Here is a 19172-nt window from a genome sequence, read left to right as displayed (position 1 = left end):
GCTACATGTTTGGTCTAGCACCTCGGGAGCGGCGTGAGCGTGCCTTCCCTGGTGGTCTAGTGGTTAGGATTCGGCGCTCTCACCGCCGCGGCCCGGGTTCGATTCCCGGTCAGGGAATGGATGTTTTCTTTCCACCTTCGAAATACACCCAGTAGCTTTTCTGTTTTGGCAGAAAGGCGTTATGATAAGTGAACGGTGCGTCTGGCAAGGTCTTATGCGCCGGCTGGAGGCAGCGCTAACCGAGGCAAGGCGCCACCCCCTGGCTGCCCCGAACCTGGACGGGTCACCTGGATCTTAGCTGCTCACAGTGACGCAGGCAATTGTGGATCTAGGGAAGTCTGGTAAATCTCCCTCATCCCAACATCTACCTTATTATTTTGAAGATATGTTAAATAATTCAACTAATGGCACAAGGGACGTTTGGGTGGCTCAGCGGTTGCATGTCTGCCTTAGGCTCAGGTTGTGATCCTGGGGTCCTGAGATTGAGCCCCACATTGGGCTCCTTGCAGGGAGCTTGCTTCTTCCTCAGCCTATGTCTCTGCCTCTGTCTCTTATGAATAAATTTTTAAAAATTTTTAAAAATGACACAAAAGACACAGATATTCTCTCTACCTAGATACAACCCTGGTTAATATTTTGCCACATTTCTCTCTCTCTTGCATCCCCAGCCTGCCACCCGTGTGACAATTGCAGAGCTCATTGCGCTATTCAAGTTAACACATCAGATGCCAGTTCACATTCAGATTTCTCCCAATTGTTCCCCAAGTATCTTTTATAGCTTCTTTTTAAAAAGCTTTTTTTTCTAGGAATTTTCACTGTTCATTTTCCTATTGTAATGCCTGTATAAAACAATATATTGTGATAATAAGAACAGTTAGACCACATTTAAATTCTATTTTCTTAACATTTGTATAATCTGAGCCTCTATACCTAATTTGTTGTTTTTCAAAGTATTCATTTCTCCTTGGGCACCTTTTCTAGACCTCCAGGCCAAGACTGAGCTAGGGTACACACTACCTCACTATGGGTTAGATCCTGCTTTCCCAGACAGTCGCAAATCTGGCACAAAGAACTTTGCTTCTGTTTTGCTGTGCTCTAGCAGTTGCTGTTGTCCTTGTTGTTTGTTGTAATTTAGTCCAGTATGGAGCAAGGTGCAGTGAATGATGGATGGCTAGGTAAGTGGTCAGGCTGAGATGAGTAAGTTCCGACTGTGTCTTTCCAGCTGAAGGCAAGTTGCTTATCCTCTCTAAAACTTAGTTTTCTAACCAGCAAAACTGACCAAAGGATGAAAAAGAAAGAGAATAAAATTCTATTTAACCTCTAAGTTTAATTTTCAAAACTTCTCTCCATCTTCAAAAGGAATTGGAAGGGATCCAAATACATGTAAGAACAAAAGAAAAAGAAAGTTGAAAGGACAAACATCTAAATGTAACTTTTATGATTTCTTAAATGATTTTCTGTAAGTGCTAGGATTATGAAAATCCTTAATTTTCTGTAACTCTGTAATTTTATGCATATGCTAATTTTCCTACCATGGGTATATATAATTTATTAGTAGATGAATACACTTTACTTGAAAAATTACTCATATTTTACACAAAAATCAGCTCAAAATGAATCACAGATTTAAAAATTACATTCAAAACTATAACATTTTAGGAAAAAAATGTAGGAGAAAATTCTTAGGACTTCAGGCTTAGTGAAGAGTTCTTAGATAACAATAAAAGTATAATCCATAAAAGAAAACATCATTAAATCAAAACTTGCAAGAATTAAACATTTATTCTGCAGATCTTAGGAGGATGACAAGACAAGGTATAGACAGAAAAAGAAATCTATAAACCACGTATCTGACACCGGATACATAGAGAACTCTTAAAACTCAGTGGTAAAACAATAAACAATCCAATTTAAAAAATAAGCCAAAGACATGAAAAGACATTCATGTTTATTTTATTGAAGTAGGAATGAAAATCACAATGAGATGCCACCATCACCACCACAATGAGATGCAGAATGACTAGAATAAAAAGTAGTGATAACACCAAATGCTAGTGAAGATGAAGAAAAACTGTATCACTTATTCATTGCTGGTCAGGATGTAAAATGGTACAGCCACTCTGGAAAGAGTCTGGCAATTTTTTACAATACTAAATATGCACTTACATTACAACCCAGCAATTATATTCCTGAGATAAAGGCCTCAGGATAGATAAATAGAGAAATGAAAACTTATGTTCATAAAAAAACCTATATACAAATATTCATGGCATATTTATTTGTAACAGCCAGAGCCAGGGAACAATTGAAATGCCCGTTGGTAGGTGAATGGTTAAACAAACTGGAGAATAGGATTCATAGAATAGCACCATAGAATACCAGAGAATTCTACATAGCAGTAAAAACATATGAATTATCGATAAAGGCAACGAACTTTGGTAGAGCTCAGATAATTATGCAAAGGATCACTCTCAATCTCAAAAGGTCATGTACTGTATGATTCCTTTTATTTATCATTCTAGAAATGACAAAATTACAGTGAAGTCTCAGAAGGGGCAGTCCAGAGAGCTGGGGCCTTGGGGGCCTGTGGGGCTTTTCCCTGGAGGTAACATTGGTGTGCCTAGAGATCTGGGGTCTCCCTACCCAGACAGGTGCTGGGAATAGAGAACTTGGAAGGAAGACAGGGACTCTGACTCATGCTCTTTAGGGCCATTAGGAAGACAGCTTCCCATTTCTCCATCTTACCTGACTCTGACTTCAGATGCCCTCCTCTGGAGCACTTAAAGGACTGGTTAAAATAGGGAAGACAGGAAAAGTATTTGTCTGTCTAAATGGTGGGCTGGAAACCTACCCTGAGGGAGTTCGAAGGAGGCCCTGTCATCTTTGTTGGGCCTTCCCTATTCCCTCCCTCCTTCCTCCATTCACAGTGAAAGATTGATTGAGCAAATCATCAACCAAGTGCCAGGTTCTGTGTTACCTTAAATGCCTCTTGGACCAAGGTGCAGTTGAAGAAAAGGGAGAAGAAGGAAGAAAAGAGACCAAGAGGAAGGAAAGGGCGGGGGAGGGAAAGAGGTGGTAAGAGGGAGGGAGGGAACACATGACCAAATGAATGCCAAGTACTTTCCAAACTTGGACATGCAGATCAGTTAAAGAGTAGACATATAATAGTGTTTATTAAGTCACTGAAAAGAATAAGAAAAAGTCTTTACCTTCAAGAAGTTCCTATGTGCAGGGATCCCTGGGTGGCGCAGCGGTTTAGCGCCTGCCTTTGGCCCAGGGCGCGATTCTGGAGACCCGGGATCGAATCCCACGTCGGGCTCCCGGTGCATGGAGCCTGCTTCTCCCTCTGCCTATGTCTCTGCCTCTCTCTCTCTCTCACTGTGTGCCTATCATGAATAAATAAAATTAAAAAAAAAAAAGAAGTTCCTATGTGCAAATAGAAAATAGCTGTACTGAATAACAACTCAACCGCTCGACCACCCATTCAAACCTCTTCACTGAGTTACTCTGAAATACACCTGAATTCTGGCAGAGTACAGAGACTCTCCTCCAGAAGGACGCTGCACCGAAATTGCTCAGCTTGGCCTTCCACCCCTGGCCAGGCTTCTAGTACCTGCCTGGAATTCCCAGAACACAAGGGATTCGACACACAAGCTCCTCCTGCCCCCTTTCAAGCCCAGGCACTCGAGCACCTCCAGTTCTTGACCAGCAGCTTGGTTTGGCTGAATGTGGCTGGTGAGTAGAGTGGTGTGGTGAGTGTGCTCTCCAGGGTGAGCAGGGGAAAATTGAAATCAGTGGAGGTAACTGTCATATATTTTGTGTAGAACAGAGAAATGGCAGGTATACGCAGCCATTTGTCCATGTGAGGGTGTGTGTGTGCATCTGTGGGGCAATGTGGAGGTCATTATATGTGCCAACACCTCCTGGCTCATGTCTTCCTTTAATCTCTAAGTCTGTATATGGGTAATGTGACATACACAGGTGTACACAGGTGTGGGAAGTGCCCACTGAATTTTGAGCTCCAGAGATCATCCCCTGGTCCACAGTGAACTGTAGGCCAAGGAGGAGAGTCTCTTACCACGGCTGCTCTCTCTCATCATATAGTTTGCAGGTATGTTATACTTAAAATTGATACACAAAGATAAAAAGGTGAAAACTATGTGACTTGTTTATTGTCTCTTGGACAAAATGATTTAGATGAGGCTTGTAAAACATTGCAACAGTACCATTCAGTTTTACAATCAATTTGAAGGGTCATGATGTACCTTTTATTTTATTTTATTTTATTTTATTAATTTAATTATTTCATTTGTCTCATCCAGAAACACTCCCACAGACACACTCAGAATGTTCTTTTTAAATTGAGATGTAATTGACATATAATGTTGTGTTAGTTTCAGGTGAGCAAAATAAAATGATTTGATATATGTAAATAATCCAAAATGATCACCACAATGAAATTTAATTCACATCCATCACCTCACAGAGTTACAATTATTTCTTGTGGTGAGAACTTTTAAAATCTACTCATTAATAACTTTCAAATATTAACAGTAGTTACCATGCTGTATATTAAATATTATTTAACAATAATTAAATTATTAACGATAGTTACCATGCTCTATATTAAACCCCTATCACTTTTTATTTATTGATTATTTAAATTTTAATTAGTTAATATATGGTGCAATACTCGTTTCTGGAGTAGAATTTTGTGATTCATCCACAATATCCCATGCTCATAACAAGTGCCCACCTTAATATCCATCCCCCATCTAGCCCATCCCCCACCACCTCCCTCCATCAACCCTCAGTTCGTTCTTTAGAGTTGTGTCTTATGATTTATTTCCCTCTCTCCTTTTTGCCCCTTCTCATATGCTCATCTGTTTTCCTTCTTAAATTCCACATATGGGTGAGATCACACAGTATTTCTCTTTCTCTGCCTGATTTATTTTGCTTAGCATAACACGCTCTACCTCCATTCATGTCGATGCAAATGGCAAGAGACATTTATTTTATAACTGGAAGTTTGTACCTCTTAACCCTCTTTATCCAGTTCACCCACCCCCACCTCCCACCTTTTTAATTAAATAATTAATTACCTCCCACCTCATTTGAATCCAACTGCCTGCAAGAAGCCCCCCATCTCCAAACACCATGCCTTTGGAAACTAGGGCTGAAATATGAATTTGGGAGAGAATGGATCACTTCAGATCATAACACCTCTCCCCCCTCCCCCCCGGTTCTCTTTGAGGGTAAGCCCATTGCCCCTTCTGTGTGCTGGGAGCCTTGTGGGCCAAAACCTGCCGCAACAGGCTTAGCTACCAGAGTGGGGCAGTGCTGGGTGGCAAAGGAGGGGAGAGAGGCAGAATCCCAGCTCCCAGCTGTGCAGGAAACACTCTCTGACCCTGGTGTCCAGGCCACAGTGTCCCTGGGGTACAACAGTCAACAGTGGTTGGGCACTTCTTCCGAGCCAGGTTCTGTACTTTACATGCATAATTCATTTAACTGTAGAGCACCATTGCCTCCGTTTTACAGTTATGAGAGCAAGACTCAAAAACACTAAGTAACCTAAGAGATCACACCACATACCTAGAAATGGTGGAAACAGCAGAGCCTGGCTCCTGGTCACTGCATGTTGTTGGACTCCCCACATAGGAGAGGAGGTGGCACCCTGGGGCCCATGGTCCAGAGTCAGCCAGAGTGCTCAGGACACACCACACTTCCACCAGTCAAGCATGTGTGGGGTCCCTAAATGTCTTGTATATTTTCTTCTCCCTGCTAGAGATCCCTGTAACGAGCATCAGACTAATATTTCCACAATTGGGCAGACAAAAAGCACAATGCTGCTTGTGTTGAAGCTTTTGGAAACTAACTCTTCAGGGTGAGTGGTTGCCAGTCACAGAACTCCTGGGATTCCTGTGGTTCTGCAGGAAGAAGGGAGCGAAGAACGGAGGACCTGCAGATGTGGAGAGCTGGAGCACTAACATGTTGACTCACGAGACTATATCAACAGAAGCTCCCAAACTCTGGCAATTCTAGTTGCTGTGTGTTCCGTGGCTGGCCCTCCTGCAGCTTCACGGATTTCTCATTTGGTCAGTGCTACTTACCTCCAAGCCTCAGAGAGTGGAGGGCCATTTTGTTACCATGTGCTTTCCTGGGTGGCACTCAGGGCTTGTGAGGGTCCTCCCCACCTCCCTGCCCCCTACTTCCTCACTCCCTATATGTTAAATAATTAAAATATAAATAAAACATTTAAAAAGGGAGACATCAGCTCACAGCTTCTGGAATGGCTAAAATCAACAACACAAGAAACAGTAGATATTGAGAGGATATGGAGCAACAGGAACCTTCTTGCACTGTTTGTGGGATGCAAACTGGTGCAGCCACTCTGTAAAACAGCATAGAGGATCTTCAATTAGTTAAAAATAGTACTACCAATTGCACTACTGGTTATTTACCCAAAGGATACAAAAAAAACACTAATTCAAAGGGATACATGTAACCTTATGTTTATAGCAGCATTATTTACAATAGCCGAGAAGCAACACACACGTCCATTGACTTCTTAAAAAAGATTTTATTTATTCATTTGAGAGAGAGAAAGAGAGCACAAGTTTGGCAGAGGGACAAGCAGGGTCCCTACAGAGGGACTCAATCCTAGGACACTGCGATCATGGCCTGAGCCTGAGGCAGACTCTTAACTAACTGAGCCACCCAGGCACCCAAGATGTCTATTGATTGATGGATGGATAAAGAAGACATGGAATATATTCAGCCAAGAAAGAAAGAGAGAGAGAGAGAGAGAGAGTGAATGAAATGCTAAAACGGAGGATTCGTCCCAAACGTAAGAACAAGTTCAGGTCATGGACAGAGATCTAAGCAAAAGAGATGTAAGTAATATGCCTAATGGAGAATTTAAAACAGCAATCATGAAGACACTAACTGGGCTTCAGAAAAGAACGGTAGACTTCAGAGAGGCTTTTACCACAGAAATAAAAAAGTTAAAAAGAACTTAAGATAGTTATACTGCTGAAAGCAATCTACATATTTCATGCAATTCCTATCAAAATACCACCATCATTTTTCACAGAACTAAAACAAACAATCCTAAAATTTGTATAGAACCACAAATCTCTGAATACCAAAGCAATCTTGAAAAAGATTGCAAGGGTCTCTGGGTGGCTCCATTGGTTAAGTGTCTGATTCTTGATTTCAGTTCAGGTCATGATCTCAGGATCCTGAGATTGAGCCCCAAGTCAGGCTCCATGCTGCACGTGGAGCCTACTTAAGATTCTCTCTCTCTCCCTTTCCCTCCCCACTCCCCTTTCTCTCTCTCTCTCTGAAAGAAAGAAGAAAGGAAAGAAAGAAAGAAAGAAAGAAAGAAAGAAAGAAAGAAAGAAAGAAAGAAAGAAGAAAGAAAGAAAAGAAAGAAAGAAAGAAAGAAGAAAGAAAGAAAGAAAGAAAGAAAGAAAGAAAGAAAGAAAGAAAGAACTGGAGATATTATGTTTCCAGATATCAATTATATTACAAAACTGTACTCATCAAGACAGTATGATACTGGCACAAAAACATACACATAGATGAGTGGAGTAGAATAGAACAACCAGAAATGGACCTTCAATTCTATGGTCAACTACTCTTTGACAAAACAGAAAAGAATATCCGATGGAAAAAGGACAGTCTCTTCAAGAAATGGTGCTGGGCAAATTGGACAGCCACATGCAGAAGAATGAAACTGGACCATTTTCTTACACCATACATAAAAATAAACTCAAAATGAATGAAAGACTTAAACATGGGATAGGAAGCCATCAAAATCCTAGAGGAAAACACAGGCAGCAACCTTTGTGACCTCAGCTGCAGCAACTTCTTTCTAGACACGTCTCCAAAAGCAAAGGAACCAAAGGCAAAAATGAACTATTGGGACTTAATCAAGATGAAAAGCTTGTACACAGCAAAGGAAACAGTCAACAAAACTAAAAGACAACCTAGGGAATGGGAGAAGATGTTTGCAAATGACATATGGGAATGCAAACTGGTACAGACACTCTCAAAAATAGTATGTTGCTTCCTCAAGAAGTTAAAAATAGAGCTACCCTGCCACCCAGCAATTACACTACTTGGTATTTACTACCAAGGGTACAGATGCAGTGAAACAGTAGGACACTTGCATCCCAATGTAGAAAGAGCCCAGATGTCCATTGACAGATGAATGGATAAAGAAGATATGGGGCATATATACAATAGAATATTACTTCATCAGAAAGGACAAATACCATTACATCAATGTGGATGGAACTGGAGGGCATTATGCTGAATGAAATAGTCAGTGAGAGAAAGTCAATTATCATATGGTTTCACTCATATGTGGAATATAAGAAACAGTACCAAGGAATATAGAGTAAGGGTAGGAAAAACGAAAGGGAAGGCATCAAGAGAGACTCTTAACTCTAGGAAACAAACTGAGGGTAATTGAAGGGAAGGTGGGTGGGATGATGGGTTAATTGGGTGATGGGCATAAGGAGGTCTCATGATGTGATGGGCACTGGGTATTGCATGCAACTGATAAATCATTGCACACTACATCTGAAACTGAGTACTCAATATTAGTATATATTAGTTTCAGGTGTACAATATAATGATTTAACTATTCCATACATCACCCTGTGCTCATCACACAAATTGCACTCCTTAATCCCCACCTGTTTAACCTAACTCCCCACCAACCTCCCCTCTGGTATCCATCAGTTTGTTCTCCATAACTAAGAGTCTGTTTCTTGATTGTCTGTCTCTCTTTTTTCCCCTTTGCTTGTTTGTTTTGTTTCCTAAATTCCACATAAGAGTAAAATCAGATGATATTATCTTTTTTTGACTGATTATACTCTCTAGCTCCATCCACATCATTGCAAATGGCAAGATTTCCAATATTTTTTCTCTTTTCCTGTCTTAACTACAATATTTTACCAACTCTTCATTTTTAAGCTTTTTCTTTTTTGACTTTCATATTTCTACAATGACATGTCTTAGATATATTCTTCATTTTTGGATTCCCTTCAACATACTCAATTTAATTTCGTTAGACATATGAGTTATGGGTTTTTGCTTTTTGGTTTTTTGTTTCTTCTGTCTTGTTTTGTTTTATAATGGTGAAAGTTAGTACCATCTAGTACATAGATCAAAATACACCCAGAACCAAGTAGAACACCGTGTTGGTTCATTCTGTGAGACTATATTCTCTCTTCCTTCCTATTTGGCCCCCTTCTTTTATCTCATTTATGTTTTTCTGGTCAATGTGGAGGCTTTGTATAAATTTTACTGTTTTGTATCAATTTGGAATTGAGCATCTTCTAACATACAGAACAAAAGACATTCATAATCAAGAGGATCATCCTCTAGGTCCCCTTGGGGAGAATATATTGTCTTTCTACCACCACTTTCTCACCACCACTCCCTTTATTATTTTCTTCTTCTTCTTCTTCTTCTTCTTCTTCTTCTTCTTCTTCTTCTTCTTCTTCTTCTTTTTGGTATTTGTTTTTCTTTATACTTACTATTTGTTTTAAAATCTGTTTTTCACTGTAGTAGTCCTTTTGTTTTATTTTGTTCTCTTCTGCTTTTTCTTTTATTTTCTGGTATCTGACATCTTCTGAATCATCTAGAGTGTATTTTACTTAGGTTGTGGTTGATATTTGTGACTCTGCTCGCTCATATAGCTACTCTGCACTGGACAAAATGACTAGATGGAAGAATTCACTACAAAAGAAAGAAACGGAAGCAATACTCTCTGCCACAGAAATGCTGAATGTAGATTTCAATACGATGTCAGAAATTCAATTCAGAAGTACAATTATAAAGTTACTGGTGGCTCTGGAAAAAAGCATAAAGGACTCTAGAGACCCTCTTACTGCAGAATTGAGATCTAATCAGGCCAAAATTAAAAATACTTTAACTGAGATGCAGTCCAAACTGCTCTAACTACTCGGGTTAATGAGGTGGGAAAGAGTGATGACATAGAAGACAAGTGGATGGAAAGGAAGGAAGCTGAAGAAAAAGAGAAAAATAATTAAAACCCATAAGGAAAGGCTTGGGGAAATAACTGATAGCTTGAGAAGGAAGAATATTCATCTTATTGGGATTCCAGAAGAGGCTGAGAGAGAGAGAGGACCACAAAGTATATTTGAACAAATCATAGCGGAGAACTTCCCTAATCCAGGGAAGGAAAGAGGCATTCAGATAGAAGAGACAGAGAGGACGCCCTAAAAAATCAACAAAAACCATTTGACACATCTTATTTATTTATTTATTTATTTATTTATTTATTTATTTATTTATTTATAAATAAATGATTTTATTTATTTATTCATGAGAGACAGAGAGAGAGAGAGAGAGAGAGAGAGAGAGAGAAGCAGAGACATAGGCAGAAGAAGAAGCAGGTTCCATGCAGGGAGCCTGATACGGGACTTGATCCTGGGACACTGGAATCACACACTGAACCAAAGGCAGACGCTCAGACACTAAGCCACCCAGGCTTCCTAACACCTCACATTTAATAGTGAAACTTGCGAATGTCAAAGATAAAGAGAAAATTCATAAAGCAGCTTGAAACAAGAGATTCTTAACTTATCTGGGGAGAAATATCAGATTAGCAGCAGACCTCTCCACAGAGACCTGGCAGGCCAGAAACTGCCAGCAGGATATATGAAGGGCACTAAATGAGAAGAACATGCAGCCAAGAATACTTTGTCCAGCAAGGCTCTCATTCAGAATAGAAGGAGAGATAGAGTTTCCAGGATAGACAAAAACTGAAAAAATATGTGACCACCTGACCAACTCTGCAAGAAATATTAAGGGGGACCCTGTAAGAGAAACAGGGAGCCCAAAGAATCAATCCACAAAATAGGGACTGTGTAGGTAATACTATGACACTACATTCATATCTTTCAATAGTTACTTTCAATATGAATGGGCTTAATGATCACATCAAAAAATGCAGGGTACCAGACTGGATAAAAAAGAAAGAACCATCTATACGCTATCTACAAGAGACTTATTTTAGACCTAAGGACACCTACAGCCTCAAAATGAAAGGTTGGAGAACCATTTACCATTCAAATGGTCCTCAAACGAAAGCAGGGGTAGCAATCCTCATAGCAGATAAATTAAAGTTTATCCCAAAGACTTTAGTAAGAGATGAAGAGGGACACTGCATCATACTTAAAGGGTCTATCCAACAAGCGGACCTAACAATCATGAATAGTTACACCCCTAATGGGAGCTTCCAAGTATATCAATCAATTAATAACCAAAGTAAAGAGACACCTAGATAATAATACCTTAATAGTAGGAGACTTCACCACAGCACTCTCAGCAAAAGACAAATCTTATAAGTAGAACATCAACAAAGAAACAAGGGCCTTGAATGATACACTGGACCAAATAGATTTCACAGATAGATACAGAACATTACATCCTAATGGTGAATACACGTTTTTCTCAAGTGCACATGGAACTTTCTCCAGAAAAGATCACGTACTGAGTCACAAATCAGGTCTCAACTGATACCAAAAGACTGGGATTTTCACCTGCATATTTTCAGATCATGATGCTTTGGAACTAGAACTCAATCACAAGAAGAAATTTGGAAGAAACTCAAACACGTGGAGATTAAAGAGCATCCTGCTAAAAGATGAAAGGGTCAACCAGGAAATTAGAGAAGAATTTAAAAGATTCATGGAAACTAATAAAAATGAAAATACAACTGTTCAAAATTTTTGGGATACAGCGAAGACAGTCCTAACAGGGAAATACATCACAATACAATCCTCCCTCAAAAAATTGGAAAAAACTCAAATACACAAGCTGACCTTGCACCTAAAGGAACTGAAGAAAGAAGAGCAAATAAAGCCTAAACCAAGCAGAAGAAGAGAGATAATAAAGATCAGAATGGAGCTCAATGAAATAGAGATGAGAAGAACTGTAGAACAGATCAACAAAATCAGGAGCTCATTCTTTGAAAGAGTCAATAAGGTAGAAAAATCCCTAGCCATCCTTATTAAAAAGAAAAAAGACTGAAATTAATAAAATCACGAACAAAAGAGATCACAAGCAACACTCAGGAAATACAAATGATTTTAAAAACATATTATAAGCAAATATATGCCAACAAATTAGGCAATCTAGAAGATGTGGATGCATTTCTGGAATCCCACAAACTGCCAAAACTGGAACAGGAAGAAATGGAAAACCTGACAGGCCAATAACCAGTGAGGAAATTGAAGCAATCATCAAAAATCTCTCAAGACACAAAAGTCCAGGGCCAGATGGCTTTCCAGGGGAATTCTATCAAACATTTAAAGAGGAAATAATATCTATTCTACTAAAGCTGTTTCAAAGGATAGAAAGGGAGGGAATACTTCCAAGCTCATTCTGAGGCCAGCATCTAAATGTGAGACAAGAATCCATCAAAATCTTAGAAGAGAACACAGGCAGCAACCTTTTTTAACTTGGCCACAGTAACTTCTTGCAAGATACATCTATGAAGCCAAGGGAAACACAGCAAAAATGAACTATTGAGACTTAATCAAGATGAAAAGGTTCTGCACAGCAAAAGAAACGGTTAACAAAAATAAAAGACAACCTAGGGAATGGGAGAAGATGTCTGTAAATAACATCAGATTAAGGTCTAGTATCCAAGATCTATAAAGAATTTATCAGCCTCCACACCCAAAGAACAAGTAATCCAGTCATGAAATGTCAGATGACATGAATAGATATTTGTCCAAAAAAGACATACACATGGCCAACAAGCACATAAAAAAAATGCTCCACATCACTTTCCATCAGGGAAATACAAATCACAGCTACAATGAGATACAGATGCAGTGAAACGGCAGGACACCTGCAGCGCAATGTCTATAGCAGCAATGTCCACAACAGCCACACGGTGAAAGGAGCCTCGGTGTCTTTAGACTGATGAATGGATAAAGAAGATGTGGTCTATATACATGGAATATTACTCAGCCGTTAGAAAGGATGAATACCCACCATTTGCTTCGACGTGAATGGAACTGGAGGGTATTATGCTGAGTGAAGTTAGTCAATTGGAGAAGGACAATCATATGGTTTCACTCAAACGTGGAATATGAGAAATAGTGAAAGGGATATAAGGGAAAGGAGGGAAAATGAGTGGGAAAATTAGACAGGGTGAAAACATAAGAGACTCCTAACTGAGAAACGAACAAAGTGTAGTGAAAGGGGAGGCGGGTGGAGGGATGAGGTATTGGGTGACAGGCACTGAGGAGGGCACTTGATGGGATGAGCACTGTGGTATACTCTGTGTTTTATTAGCAAAGAGATAGAGGATAGCATTGTCAATAATGTGCATATATGAATTATTGAATTATTACCAGTCTGATACTTGAATGTACTTCCATTACACAAAGAAACATAGTTGTTCATATTAATCCCAATGTGATCCCCTAAATGAGCTCTCACCTAAGTACCAATTACTCCTTGTGCTAAGCAATGAGAGTGATTTGGTACCAAGGGATTCATTACTGTCAGGATTCCATTAGGAATAATTTTTGCTCCGTCTAAAAGCTTGATCTGGGATCCCTGGGTGGCGCAGCGGTTTGGCGCCTGCCTTTGGCCCAGGGCGCGATCCTGGAGATCCGGGATCGAATCCCATGTCAGGCTCCCGGTGCATGGAGCCTGCTTCTCCCTCTGCCTGTGTCTCTGCCTCTCTCTCTCTCACTGTGTGCCTATCATGAATAAATAAAAATTAAAAAAAAAAAAAAAAAAAAAAAAAAAAAAAATAAAAGCTTGATCTTTTATTTAGATTATACAGACTTAGGTATTGAACAAATGGCACAACTGAAGAGGAAAAATGTCTTCCTAGGTGGTTGCGATGGGAGATAATGTTTGGAAGGTTTGATTTACATTTTGGGAAAGTATATTTATAGTTAAAAAGTTTCAGCTTTTTGCAAGCCCATACTAGACTCTTGCCACTTGCTTTCTTGCTTCCTCAAGGGGGAGGGCGGTGTGTGTGGCTGTGTGGCCCAAGTCTGGCCTTTTGGGGAAAAGGAGTGTTGTTGGAAGAAAACAAATGATCATCATAATAAATCCTCATTAATCTATGCCACTTGAGATCTTTCCCTGGAGTAGGCAATAGGAAACTTTAAAAAAAAATGATGCTTACTTTTCTGTGATAATGAAAGGAATCAACAGGGAATTATAGTAGAAGAATCAAAATTTTTCAAAGAGCAGGCTAATAAAAAAACCTCAGGAGGGCAAAATGCGGTTGCTTCTTGTAGCCAATACACTGGAGATAGATCATATTTCTATATGTTTACGTGCATTATGTACATGTGTATGTTGTATATACATTTATATTTATTTTAAAAATATTTTCTCCTAATGCTAACATTTTATGTAAGCATAACACTGTTATCAAAACCAGGAGGTTAATCTAACTGTTGGCCTTATTCACATTTCACAAGCCTTTTCACTAGTGTCTAACCAGGATCTTGTATTTCATGTGATTGACATCTGCTCTTAGTATCTTTCCATCTTTGAGCACTCCTCTGTCTTTTCTTTTTTTTTTTTTTTTTTTTTTTCCTCTGTCTTTTCTAACTTTGACACATGGTAAGATTACTGCTCACTTATCTTGCTGAGTGACTCTCAGCTTACTTTTGTTTGTTGGCTGTTTTCTCATTATTTGATAGATGTCATGGATTTTTGGCAAGAATGCCACAGGAGGGCTATTGTTTCCATAGCAGGGGATACCTGATGTCAACCTGTCTCGTTAGTGATAATGTAACCTTAAATAGCAAAGAAAGGTTTTTAGTTGGGAGATGGTGGAGGGAAACACAAGTGCCACAGCAAGCAGACTGTCTCAGACTAGGTGAGCAGTCAGCTATTGCTTTGGGAAGTCAGTCCACTCACTGCCAGTAGGGGAACTTGTACTCTAAGAGGAGTACAGGCCTGGCCTGTGCAAAACCACCATCCCTTCTTCAAGGGCTAAAAAATATGGCTGGCTTGATGGAAGGCATGGGCCTTGGCTTCATTAATCCTGTCCTCTATGTGACTGTTTCCCAAACACATTTGACCATGTCCCATAGTAATAACAATAACAGGAATGATGAAAATAACAAAACAAATGACACTTACTGAGTGAGGTACAGGACTAAATGTTTTATATTTGATATTTTCCATTTAATTTTATGACATCATGGGATAGGTACTATCATTATGTTTATAATTCTTAGATTTAAAAAAAATGACATCCAACATGATCAAGAAACTCCTAAGAGGCTTGCCAAGGTTCAAGTTCAGGCCTCCAAGTTCTCAGGGGTGACCCTTCACCACACATCATGCTGTTTCCATGGACCCAGGTCACTCATGCATACAGCATATATCACACACACCACACACCCAGCACACATTAGATGCATTATGCATATCACATGCACACACCCACTCCACACATACCCCTTCCCACATATCACATGCACCACACACACATGCACACTCTATACACACCATACACATACACAATGCCCCCCCACCACATGCGAACCACACACTCTCACATACATAAACACAATTACACATACTCATACAGTCATAACTGAAATAAAATTTGTGTAGATTTATCTCTACCAGGTGTGATGCTCTGAAATTTTGTCTCTATTTCATTTTTTAAAATGATGCACTTTGCCAATTTCATTAATGATTCTATAAAGGTGGGAAAACCCTGCTTGTAGCCCATTTGCTTGAGAGATGCCAACATGATCATTTCTTCTGTGTGTTAAAACACAGGGCTAGATAGCAGTGGAACCCAGAGGTGAAGACAGAGTGCACTGGTTGTGCTGCAGGAATTTTTGATAAAATCTTTAATTATGAGTGTGGAATATGGGTTACACTTTTTGACCTTTCCCATGAAAATTTTGAAGATGCTTGATTCAATGATTTATCTCTTTTATTCAACAAGAAATATGTACTTCAAAGAAGAGTCATAGGGCCTGGCGGGCAGGGCAAGAGGAGCCTGGGAGTGCGAGGGCCACGGCGCTGCCTGGGAGCTGCGCCTGGGCTGGCCGGGTGGCCCTGCGGTCCCATACAACCTAGGGACGTGAGTAGTTTGAACCAGTTCATCTCATTGCAAAGAGGCATTTTTTACCATCTGTGAAAACTTCCTTGTAATTCATTTCTTCTCCCTCCAGTATTAAGAATTATACCATATTAAAAAGATAGGAATGAATATCCTAAAAAAAGAAAAAGGAAGACATTACACCCTTCTCATTACTCAGATTCCTCTGGAATAAGCAGGTTTGCAGATTGATTCAATGGAATTTTTTCTGATCATTGTTATAGTGTTTGTTCTATGAGACAACCAGACTTAAAATATTTTGACAACAAAGATGATGATTCTGATACAGAAACATCAAATGACTTGCCAAAATTTACAGATGGGATCAAGGCCAGAAGTAGAAATCAGAACTACCTGGTTCCCAACCCTGTACTTAGAATTCTAGACCACACTGCCTTTTCTACAGAAAAATCTGCTGATATTGAAATTTGTGATGAAGAATGTGACTTACCTGAGTCAGCCAACCAACAAGCTCAAGAGGAGAGTCCTATAGAAGTTCACACTGCTGAAGATGTTCCAATTGCTGCAGAAGTGCATGCAATTTCTAAAGATTATGATCTAGAGACCGAAAACAATTCCTTGGAGAGTCTCCAAGACCAAACTGATGAAGAGCCACCAGCTAAACTTTGCAAAATTCTAGATAAGAGCCAGGCTTTGAATGTGACTGCCCAACAAAAATGGCCTTTACTGAGAGCTAATAGCAGTGGCCTCTTTAAGTGTGAACTTTGTGAGTTCAACAGCAAATATTTTTTCTGATTTAAAGCAGCATATGATCCTGAAGCATAAGCGTACTGATTCAAATGTGTGTCGAGTATGCGAGGAGAGTTTCTCTACCAACATGCTTTTGATCAAACATGCCAAACTGCATGAAGAGGATCCCTACATTTGTAAATACTGTGATTATAAAACAGTAATTTTTGAGAACCTCAGCCAGCACATTGCAGACACCCATTTTAGTGACCACCTCTACTGGTGTGAGCAGTGTGATGTACAGTTCTCATCAAGCAGTGAACTCTACCTACATTTCCAGGAGCTCAGCTGTGATGAACAGTACTTGTGTCAGTTTTGTGAACATGAAATGAATGATCCAGAAGACTTGCATAGCCATGTGGTAAATGAACAGGCATGTAAATTAATTGAGTTAAGTGATAAGTATAACAATAGAGCACATGGACAGTACAGCCTGCTAAGCAAAATTACCTTTGACAAATGTAAAAACTTCTTTGTATATCAAGTATGTGGTTTTCGGAGTAGACTTCATACAAATGTTAACAGGTATGTTGCTATTGAACATACTAAAATTTTTCCTGGGATCCCTGGGTGGCGCAGCGGTTTGGCGCCTGCCTTTGGCCCAGGGCGCGATCCTGGAGACCTGGGATTGAATCCCACATCGGGCTCCCGGTGCATGGAGCCTGCTTCTCCCTCTGCCTATGTCTCTGCCTCTCTCTCTCTCTCTCTCTCTCTCTGTGACTATCATAAATAAATAAAAATTAAAAAAAAAATAAAAATTTTTCCTATGTTTGTGATGACTGTGGGAAAGGCTTTTCAAGTATGCTAGAATATTGCAAACATTTAAATTCACATTTATCTGAAGGGATTTATTTATGTCAATACTGTGAATATTCAACAGGACAAATTGAAGATCTTAAAATTCATCTAGATTTCAAGCATTCAGTTGACTTACCTCATAAATGTAGTGACTGCTTGATGAGGTTTGGAAATGAGAGGGAATTAATAAGTCACCTTCCAAAAAAAAAAAAAAAAAAAAAAAAAGCCCCCTTCCAGTCCATGAGATAACTTGATTATTTTCTTTAACTGCCACAATGTTAATGTAAAATAATAAATCTTTTTGGATATGTTAAATGGAAAAAACAAAAACAAAACAACAAAACAAAACAAAACAGAAAACCAAAGGAGAGTCATAAGATAATGGTTTAAAATGCTTTTAAAAAATGTTTTAAAGGAGAGTCCAGCCACTGGTAACCAAAGTCTATATAGCTAATTTGTACTTTTCTGCAAAGAGCAATAAAATGAAAACTCTTTGCAGTAAAGAGTTGACCCAGAAGTGTCTAAACCTTGTACATTCCAAAGAAGGCCTCTGTGGCTCCTGAGAAGTAATCTATAAGCTCTTGGAATATCCTGCTTGATAAAATGTCTTCGTTTAATGGGGCTTGGGTAGTCCAAGGAAGTCTATGCCAAGAACTTGACTTCTATTGGGGGCCTTGAGCCATATAGTATCAACTTGACTTTTGGGAGAGGATGGAGACTAAATTCAGCCCCCCAGGCAGTCAGTCATATGTGACTAACTCCCAGTAAAATCACCAAGGCTCAAGTAGGCTTCTCTGGTTGACAGTACTCTGTATCTGCTGTCATACATCATTGCTGGGAGAACTAAAGGCTGTCTGCATGTCTCTACCAGAAGCAGATAACTACAAGCCTGCACCTGGTATTTCCTGGACCCTGTATGTTTTATCTTTGCCAACTTTAATCCATATTCTTTCACTGAATAAACCACAACCATGAATATAACAGCTTTTCTCAGTTCTTTGAGTCCTTCTACGAACCTGAGGGTGATGTTAAGGATCCCCAAGAAGTCTGGACACACACAGGGGTGGTGAGGGTGTGGGCAGTGAGGGGTCTTCTGCTCAACAAAGTGAGCTTGTGGCAGCACTGCCTTTGAGAACACTGTGACTGAGTGACTCTGCCTCTGAGAAAGCAGCTGAGGGGGAGGCAGGAGCATGGTCACGAGTGAGGAAAGGTTCCCATGTGCCTTGGTGGACCAGGAGAAACAAAGTCAAGGTTTTTTTCTTTCAGAACCTCACTACTGGAACCCTTATTGAATTGGAGAACTGCTTTTCTGATATTGCTTTGGAAGAGAGGTAGTTAAAGTAGAGGGAAATGGGTTCATTTAGGGAATAGGGAACTGCAGTCTGAGACATCCTGGCTTCCACTCCCACTGCGGAGGTTCAAGTTCAGGGGCCCCATTTTATTTACAGTGAATGATTTGATGAAAGAATAAAGTGAC

General features: G+C 39.7%; 1 protein-coding gene and 1 non-coding gene across 2 annotated transcripts; both read left to right on the top strand.

Moving 5' to 3' along the window:
- Window positions 1-5: 5 nt before the first annotated feature.
- Window positions 6-17944, top strand: LOC112670487 (zinc finger protein 639-like). Its single transcript, XM_049095271.1, is given in 4 exon segments — window positions 6-33; window positions 16248-16894; window positions 16896-17454; window positions 17661-17944. Coding segments are annotated over 4 exon segments (1518 nt in total).
- On the top strand, window positions 46-117 carry TRNAE-CUC (transfer RNA glutamic acid (anticodon CUC)). The gene has a single exon. It is a non-coding gene; the product is annotated as a tRNA-Glu (tRNA).
- Window positions 17945-19172: the final 1228 nt, after the last annotated feature.

The sequence above is a fragment of the Canis lupus genome, chromosome 16, assembly GCF_003254725.2.
Source record: "Canis lupus dingo isolate Sandy chromosome 16, ASM325472v2, whole genome shotgun sequence".
Classification (NCBI taxonomy): domain Eukaryota; kingdom Metazoa; phylum Chordata; class Mammalia; order Carnivora; family Canidae; genus Canis; species Canis lupus.
Note: the sequence above shows the minus strand (reverse complement) of the source record. Positions and strands in the feature narration are given on the sequence as shown.